This window comes from Adiantum capillus-veneris, chromosome 8 (genome assembly GCF_014529385.1).
Source record: "Adiantum capillus-veneris isolate H3 chromosome 8, ASM1452938v2, whole genome shotgun sequence".
Taxonomy (NCBI): domain Eukaryota; kingdom Viridiplantae; phylum Streptophyta; class Polypodiopsida; order Polypodiales; family Pteridaceae; genus Adiantum; species Adiantum capillus-veneris.
The window spans coordinates 77,591,541-77,600,928 of NC_140938.1; the positions used below are offsets into that span (position 1 = coordinate 77,591,541).

General features: G+C 41.1%; 1 protein-coding gene across 1 annotated transcript; it reads right to left on the reverse strand.

Annotated features, from left to right (window-relative positions):
• Positions 1-258: 258 nt before the first annotated feature.
• On the reverse strand, positions 259-4,353 carry LOC147452405 (cytochrome P450 72A397-like). Its single transcript, XM_086519247.1, has 4 exons — positions 4,120-4,353; positions 1,444-1,685; positions 1,128-1,260; positions 259-687 (listed from the first exon to the last, which is right to left on the reverse strand). Exons 1-4 carry the CDS (start codon positions 4,351-4,353, stop codon positions 259-261), a joined length of 1,038 nt encoding a protein of 345 aa, XP_086375373.1.
• Positions 4,354-9,388: the final 5,035 nt, after the last annotated feature.

Here is a 9,388-nt window from a genome sequence, read left to right on the forward strand (position 1 = left end):
ATAGGCCATGAAAGCTACATCTACCGTTTTTGAGAAAAAAAATTGGACTTATATCAACACAGCACTCTAGAGTTGAATATTCAATTTAGGCTTCTTTCTATGAAAAAATAATATAGGGAGAGTTTTTTGCACAATAATAGTGTCTCAACTTCGGCAATATTGGTAATGGTCTCTTGTACAATGGGTGTAAAGGATGGATATGGCAAGATTGCCTTTCGGATGGATATGGCAACATTGCCTTTCTTCTAGCTCCAATGATCACGTAAGTCTTTCAAATATTATGGGCATTCCAAATTTTGGTTTGCTAGTCAGCACAACAATTGGGGCATGCACATGTTGGGGGGATAATTGGAATCGGTAGGGTTGTAGGATGGCTGCAAGTACCATCTTCACCTCAATCATGGCAAACATCTGACCGACACAATTTCGTGGCCCAGTTGCAAATGGTAGATATGCTCCAGGCACTTTGCACGCATTTGAAATACCATCTTTAAACCGTTCACGATGGAACTCTTTTGCATCTGGTCCCCAAAACCGTTCATCTTGGTGCCACGCAATTATTGGCACCACAATCACTGTTCCTATTGGAACTAGAATTTCTTCCAACTTCATGTCAGTATTCCCCTCCCTAAAGATTGCAGTAACTAGAGGGTACAACCTAAGTGTTTCATTCACAACCATGCCTACCTGTAGAAGTTAAGCAACAAGACTTAAGAGCTGGTTATGGCACAAAAAGATCCCACAAAGTATCTATTAGTTACAATAGGAGAAACTCGCTTGTGTGTCCACATGAAATACTCTCTCTCTCTCTCTCTCTCTCTCTCTCTCTCTCTCTCTCTCTCTCTCTCTCTCCGCGCCCCCCAAAATGCAATCTTTAGTCCTTCAAAACTTACAAGCTTTAGATGGCTCAATGACTCTGCAATTGGTCGTTGCGTCTTTCCACAAACATGAAAAACCTCTTCTCTGAGATGCTCCTAATGCCACTGTGGATGTGTTGCTAGGAGCAAAAACATGAAAGTCAATAGCATAGCTGTTGTCTCATGCCCACCAAAGAAGAACGTTTTGCACTCATCAACAAGGTCATCATGTCCCATGGTCAAGCTCCTTTGGTTTCCATCCAATTGTACTTTGTTGGCTGCCAACAACATGTCAAGGAGGTCATTGCCACATGAAGAAGCGATGCCATGAGATTCTTTGTCCATTGCCATTTTACGCTTGTGAATGATTTGTCCTAGCACCGCATGAATTGTTGCTTTCAGACTGTTACAGTATCAATTCTGCTGTGTTGGGAAAAACCTATCTCATAAATATTTTTGATAGTCAAAGAATTGTTTTCATGTAAGATTCTCTTTTGAGTATAGTTAATAGTACTAATTACAATTAAAAATAATTTTTTTGTCTTGTGGACGGAGGAGAAAACAAAGGCAAATTATTATATCTCACCGTGATCCAGGAATATAAGGAGATGCTAGTAGGTGACCAAAGAGTTGTTGCTGCTTGTGCTGCATTTCAAAGATTAACTTGCCTTCTGCAAAACTACTTCCAAATGTAGTGTGCGCAATAATGTCAGCTGTTAGGTCCCTAAACTTTGCCGCAACGTCGATTGCTTTTGCTCCATCCATAGAATGAGAGTCCCAATTGTCCATCATTTTCATTGTGAGATCCACCATAACAGGAGCCATAGCCTAATATAATAATAAAAAACTCTTCATTAGCATCAATACACTATTGTAGATCACTCAATGTGTGCGTGTGTTTTGTGTAGCATACTATTGTGCAGAAAGTTTCTACGATAGTTTATACTTAAAACACATCTTCTAGCTTGGGTAGGGGGCAACAACTATCTAAGTACTTGTCCTCTGTCCTTTTTGTGTAGCGTATCAACAATAGACCCTTGGCCTTCACATTTGCAACCTTATAGCGGTTACATATTTGAGAAGCTCCCACTATCTACTCTCAAAAATGAACGGGATGTGGATAAAAACATTTTACCCTCTTAATCTACACACATGAGAAGCCCTTTACCTCATTGGTTTGTTCTTTGCTTTTTCAGTGCTTGGATCTTGGTTCAACCATTTGAGCGCTCCTACTTGCATCTGGACGAAGTAGAGGGGTGTCCAAAATTTTGGCTACCCACCTTTTGCTCGCTCAATGAGTTATTGACACCTTGCAACCATGTCACTACATGCACGTTGGCACCATATTGTGTAGACATCCTTATATTCTTCATCAAACATGTCATCAAGCTACATCACTAGAAGGGGAAAATGGAAATACGGCCTTCCATAGGGAAGGGTACTACTTCTTAATGCTCAGTTTTCAAAGAACAACTAGTATTGCTTACATATTCTGATTTGAAGTGTAAATTTCCCGGTTGAAAATGAGAAAATCCATTAGGTCTCCTTGAATCTCAAAAAAATAAAAAGTCTTTCAAAACATATTAAGTGCATAAGTGAAGGGTGACTTTAGGAAATGGAAAGACACACGAAGGTGGAAAGTCAAAAGACATTTTGTGTCCAAAGAGGTGGTCTACTCCACATTGTTTATTTGTGTTTCTTTTCTCCTTTAATTTTCCTTTAGTGTTTTCTTCTCTTTAAAGTGTCCTTGCACTCTCTCTCTCTCTCTCTCTCTCTCTCTCTCTCTCTCTCTCGCTCGTAAAATTGTATTCGTCCTTCTCACATCCAAATGATACTTTTGCAAATCTACGTGCTCCGTCATTGCCCGTTGTTACATGCTTTAGACTAGCGCATCATTTTTGTTGTTTTCAAGGGAATCCATTAGTACTCTCATTTGACTTTAATCTAGAAGTTAGGTAAATAACTTAGACTTGGACATAAATCTCAATTGTCTCATTAGGATCACCTTAAAATACTAGGTTAAGAAAGTGGTGTTTTTCGACTATCGATAGGGAGCCCTTCAAATCCTTACAATGGAATTCAATGCCTCATTCAAGCAATTGTTAATAAACAGCTTATGATGAGACAATACCTTCAACTTTTCAAGTAAAAATGCAGAGTTGATGATGCGTCGATGTTGAGCCCATTTCTCTCCGTTCAAAACAACAAGGCCATTTTCAAAACAAGTCATTCACTCAGGCCTAAGTGAAATCTTCTCAAAGTGCCCAAATTTGGTTGTTAAAAGCTCTCTAGCTTGACATGGATCTTTGAGAACGTATTGAGCTTTAAAGCCATTCCAAAAGACAAAATGTTCACCTACAAACAATACATAGAGGATTAGAATGACTCTTAAACAAGTGTTACATGGAGAAGTTAAGAGTATCTTTTGCAACAAAGCTCATCTAAACTATCCATGTGCCACTCATGCGACAACTCTATCTTTTCTTACTCTTTGATTTAGGTTAACTGTTCCACTTCTTAATCATGGGATCAACGTGCGAGAAGTGAGACACGAATATCAAAAAGGCGCGCAGCCATTGGATGTGTCCTAGTTTACTTTAGAGCATTTGTGTTTACTTTTTATATTTTTGTTTTCCCCACTTGGATAACCAAATGCATGCACGCTGGTGGTTAGGGCACCAGCCTCTCACCGTGGTCGTTTGAGTTCAAAACTCATTCCGTGCACCCGGCATTGATCTTTTGCTTGTCGTTCGATACACTCAAGATTCCCCTATTCAATGTCGTCCGTTGATCCCACCGCTCGGGGGTCATTAAAGACCCCGTGCAACTTACACATGTGCCCCCCCCCCCCACAAACTCACAATATTCAGTGGATGTTTTGTGCAATACAATAGGTAAGAGCTTTGGATGGTTCAAGATATACAATCAACTTCTATTCAATCTCATTTGAATGACACCCTTAATGAATAATGCAAATTTCTTCTGTTAAATCCACAATGCACGTATACTTATGAGTAACCATCTCGAGTATAAATGTAATGGTATATTTATTACTAGTATCTTCAATAAAATTTGAGTATTTTGACATTTCTGTATTGAAATATAAGAGATTTTATTTCACGCCTTTAAAAGAAGAAACGGAGTTCTAAGAGTTGTATTCGTGTTTTGTTTGGTGGGTGTTAAAAAGAAAATTATTTTGGAGAGCATGAGCTGGTAGCACGGGATAATTATATTGAAGCAGGCGTCACCGTAGATTTTAGACCAGCAAGACACGTGAGGCAGGAGGCGACGGCGTGGGAGAGGGAAGGCATGGGCTGGGACCACGCCTGCGCGGTGATGGCCGCAAACTCGGGCTGGTTGCCGAAGAAGAAGCTGCGACGGGGCAGACAGGGCACTCCCTGTGCTTCGAAGATGCGCCGGATGCGGCGGCTGCGCTGCCATTTTCCCAGCACACGTAAAGCAAAGGGCTTACAAGGAGAAGACCCTGCATGCACATATTTACGTCCCACTGGACCATCTCTCTCTCTCTCTCTCTCTCTCTCTCTCTCTCTCTTTTCTATCGCCGCTTAGTTGGTCCCTGCTCTTAGCCGCTTAGTTGGGGCTGGTCCCTTGTCCACCTTTATAGCCTGAGGCTGGCAAAGACAATTTCTATTTTATTTTTTTCTTTTTCATGCGTAAAAGGCGGTCTCTAAGAGAAGTCATAAGTGCACCCAGTACACTAGGTAACACATAGCATTAACTAGAGTGCTACGTTAGCCTGCGTAATTGGAAGTGGATAACAAACTGGTATAACGGTGCCTGGATGATTATGGATTTGGTACCTGGATGTTTATGGAAATGAATGGAGAGCAAGGGCACCATTGTAATTACTATTTTGTTCGCATCGAAGCATTGAAGAAGAGTTTACAGTAGTAAAAATAACATAGAAGTGAAAGCTGAGAGGGAGAGAGAGAGGGAGTGTGTGAGTGCGGTTATTTTAATGTCGACAAATCTTGTAAGTGTGAGTGAGCAGAAGTCACTCATATATACAAGAATTTTTATATTGTTTTGTTCTCATGCAAACAGTCAACAAGAGTATACATCTGTAAAGAAGATTGTAGAAATGAAAGGTGAGAGAGAGAGAGAGAGAGAGAGAGAGAGCTAGCTTATTATTTGTTTTGCACATATCTTGTTACGCTGGGTGAGTGTAAGTCACTAGGACGGTTTGATATAAAGAGTGTGGCAAAAAGTGCATGAATTAAGAACGGAACTAAGCAAATGAAAGTTGGTAAGACTTTGAATGTAGCATTCAATGACTTCTTCACAATGAAACGGACAGAACTTCTGTGGAGAAGAGGAGGAGTAGCTAACAACACATATTAGTGGGAGATTTTGATGCAGAAAGTAAGGGCTATATCGGCAAGATGGTCTTCAAAGTTGCGCGTGTGGCTAACTGGCTGACAGAAAAATAGCGCGAAACGAATTGTTTAGTTGACTGCAGGTGGTTGTGGACCACATTAGAGTAATTCAATTCTATAGTCTCGAGTAGGCCAAGGACGTCCGCAATCTGCACGAACAACATACAATGGTGTTTTGTGGAGCAACCAGCCAGCACGGCAATGTCGATAGTGATTTGTCGATCGAGTGTATTCCAAGTGATGTACCGTGGATGCCATGGGGTAGGTGGCTGAACTGGCCATGGAATGAACTCACTCTATTTATGCATGTAGTGTCTGAGCACCCGCTCTTGCAAAAGTGGGTAAAGAAAGTATTGCAACTTATACATTGCAGTCTCAAATTCTGGCTGCTGCTCAATCAGATCAGCTGGAATCGGCCTACCCATTATAAACTGAAAAGAGAAAGCATTTGAATCAAAGAAGCTGATAAGTAGTCAAGTCTGTCATAGTTTGAATGGAGAAAAAAAAGACATTGTTGTAGGCAATGATCAACGTTATATAACAAAGACAGTGAAGAAAGCAATTAAATAAAGATGGCATAAGTTCGCAGCTATATTTTCTTAAATTTCTTCAAAAAATAATATTTTCTCAACCTTGGTGGATGTCCGGAACAAGCGTTATAACCTAATGCAGTTGTTGTTTTGTGTTGTTTAATATAGAAATATTCTAAGTTTCTACCTTTATGTATATTGCTACTAGTTGCTAAAGTGGTGATTTCAAAATTGTCCTCGAAAGGACTATGTGCTTGCATGTCCGCTCGCATTCTCTTCGGAGGATTGCGCTTGTTCTAGACAACGCGTTTATGGATGTTATTCGTAACTCCAATATATCTCCTATCATTTTCTATGCAGCGTATACTGTAAACTATGTATTCTTCCCGCGTCGCTGCTTTTTCTGGGGTGGAAGGCCGATGCTTGTCTCTGGTTGTTGATGGCTGTCTAAAACTGCAGTCCATGCAGATTAGTTAGGTGAATTAAAAAATGACGGTGCTATGGAGAAATGAATGGAAGCTAGTGACACTTGTTATCCATACTTGCCTTGGTCTACTGCAACTGGCTCGTATGGAGAAGCTGGTTGGCCGTAATTTACTTCCTTGTTTTCGTTGTAGTGCCATGCTACCTTCTGGATTGTGATAGGTGGATTAGTTGCGTCGTGGGTGTGGTTTGCCGTAGTCATGAAATTTGTCAAGATAGCGGCACATTTCTCTTGAGTAGCTTTTGAAAGTTCAACCAAATGTATGTTGTAACCATACCGCAGCTGCTCCATCGTGTACAATGTAATTCCTTCAGTTTTTGTGTCGAGGAGTTGTTGTGCTTCAACATTACGCAACATACTCTCGCCATCCTCGTGCTGGATATCAAGCTCTTCAAGTATTTGCTTCATGAGACCTGCAGGATGTAGGACCAAACTGGTTAGCATAACAGACAAAAGGCATTACATTTTTCTTTTCTAATAGTACATGTTGTCATCCTGTCTGTGTTTGGTGTGGCCATCTTTTTGTTTAGAGCTTTATATCTTGCGTTGCAGTTATTCATGAAATTGCGACGGTCTTGAAAAGTATGGAACCCCTCAATATACACATGGGGTTTCTCGCCTGCTGAGTTAGCCAATCTCATCTGCTTAGTCGTGAGGTAAAATCTCTTAGGTTGTATAATTGGTTGCGTTTCCTTGGCATTGTTCGTGTATTGCTTGAAGAGCTGCACAGGAAGATGAGTGTTTGTTTCGCATGTGTATACATAGGCAAATGCAGGAGCAGACAAGCATACAAAATGTACCGTGTTGTGATCCATTGTTTGATTCAGTTTCTTGCACGTAAAAATAATTCTTTTGATGATCTCTTACAATATTTTTGAAGCAAAAGATCGGACAAACGTCTAGACACAAACGAATGCAGTGAAAAAGGGAAGAGCAGTAAATTTACAGAAGGTGGTAGGGAAGATGTCTGCAATGCAACATATTGAACATGACAAGTGGACAAAAGAGAAGAGAAGCAGTTGAACTAAAATTTCAGCTTTGTATACAACGCAGTCACAAGGTGATTCAATCAGTTTAACACAAAGAGGAATTGATACTGAAGAGGGGGTAGGAAACATTCACATTTAGAATGTCAAAAATCTAGATGGTGTGAGCATCTCTGGCATAGGGAGCTGTAGCAAATGTAGTTGGGTTCGCTCAGTGACGCGTGATAGCATCACGTACAGAAGGCCAGGGGCGAATACTTCTTTTACAATGAGCAAGACGTTGGTGTTGATTGTTGAGCCTTGGGACTTGTGTCCAGTCATAGCATATGCGAGAGCTATTGGGAATGTAGATTTATGGTACCAGTGCCCATTGAACGTCCGCCTGCTATGCTTTGACCGTCGAAGTGTAAGTTCTTGTTTGGATGTGTCCAGTGTGACTTTGATTGCTTTGACGCCTCCTTCTTCATCTTCGAGGATTTCGTCTACGCGACATATTGATCCATTGGCTGCTCCAATTGTTAAGTCTATGCTCTCTGTTATGAGCGCCTTTGCTCCTTCAGCTATTCTGTCAATTGCATGGAATTCGGGATCTTCCAGCCATGCTTGGAGCTCAGGGAAATTGTGTGCATTCGTCTTGAGGCCGATTTGGATGATGTGACTATGCTGATGGAAGCGTTCCAAGCTGAGAAGGTTATTATAATATAGAACGTCACTCTTCTGTGTGCAAATGATTGTCATATTCCTAGCCATGTGTTTCTCTATTTGATCCTGCTTTATGATGCAGTCACCGAGCGCATCGTGGATCTCTTTCTTTGTGGGGAGCCTGACTCTTATTGTATTGAGGAACTCTATGAAAGAGATATCTTTTGCAGGCGCACTGAGCATGACATAACGACGTAGTAGCAGTGGACCAATAAGTGGAGCTTGTGATGTGGCATGAGTAGCACTGATCAGTTTGATGCCTGCATACTGGCGGCAACTGTGCCAAATCACAGAACAAGAAGACCTTCTTATCTTTGAATGGGTCTAGCAGTGTGCCGTTGGTGACATTCACAATTTGTCGTACTATGAGATCAAAAGTTTGCTTTGTCAACATAGAAATCTCATCTATGATAATCGTCTCTGCTTCTTTAATATTGATGTATCTGTCTTCAGCTTTGGAGATTGATAGGGGATACTGTTGTGTGCACACTGGTATCTTGAATTGGTAATGGACAGTTGTTGCGATGCTGCTTAACGTCGTGGCTGCTGCACCAGTCGAAGCAGCGAGTGTGACAAGTTTCCCTTGCATTATGAGTTGGCTTGTGGTATATCTTATTAGGAAGCTTTTGCCACTCCCAGGAGTGCCTGTGATCACATGCAGTCCACCCTTTGCTGTTGTGAGCTTCTTGTAGATCTCTGCTTGTTCAGATGTCAGTGATGCATTTTGGATGTTTTGAAGCTCGTTTAGAAGGGCAGAGATATGAGAAGACGTGTCCTGTTGCTCGTAGTCTGTTTGCACATCTGGAGATTGAAATGAGGCATCCTTTGTTGAGGATGTCTTCTGTAGTATCATGTTGTGAAATTGGTGTGTTTGATGTGTCGTGAGCATATTTCGTTGTGTGTACTCTGTGATGTACATCTCAAGGTCCTCATCTGTGAGTATCAAATTTCTAAGTTTGCACTCAAGGTAGTATGACCTGGACGTGTTCTCTGGTGAGAGCAGTTGGGATTCAGTTTTGAAGGTTATTCTCTTTAGCAGCACGTTGTAAAAGAAAGCCTCCGGATGATGCCCTGGATGAAAGTCTATGAAACGGACCAGTCGATGTTGCTACTGCAGCGATTGGACGTTGGTATTCTCCTCTGAAATACTTTTTTCCCTTTGTTTTCCCTTCGTCACTATGTAATTCTTGTGGAAGTCATAGAATGTAAGCTTCTCCAGACTTTGTGGTCGTGCGCAATACAAATCAACAGGGTGCAGCACGACATTGTTGTTGTGAGAAATGATTCGTTGTCGTAGTGTCGGGGGTGATGAGTCAACATATTGGACGCTATCGCTCTTTGAAATGATTGGGATTTGTAAACAATTTAATGCCAATTCTGTTGTTGAGATAGGTTTTGACAGTAAAGAGGTTGAGATCAGCTTCAATTTTAC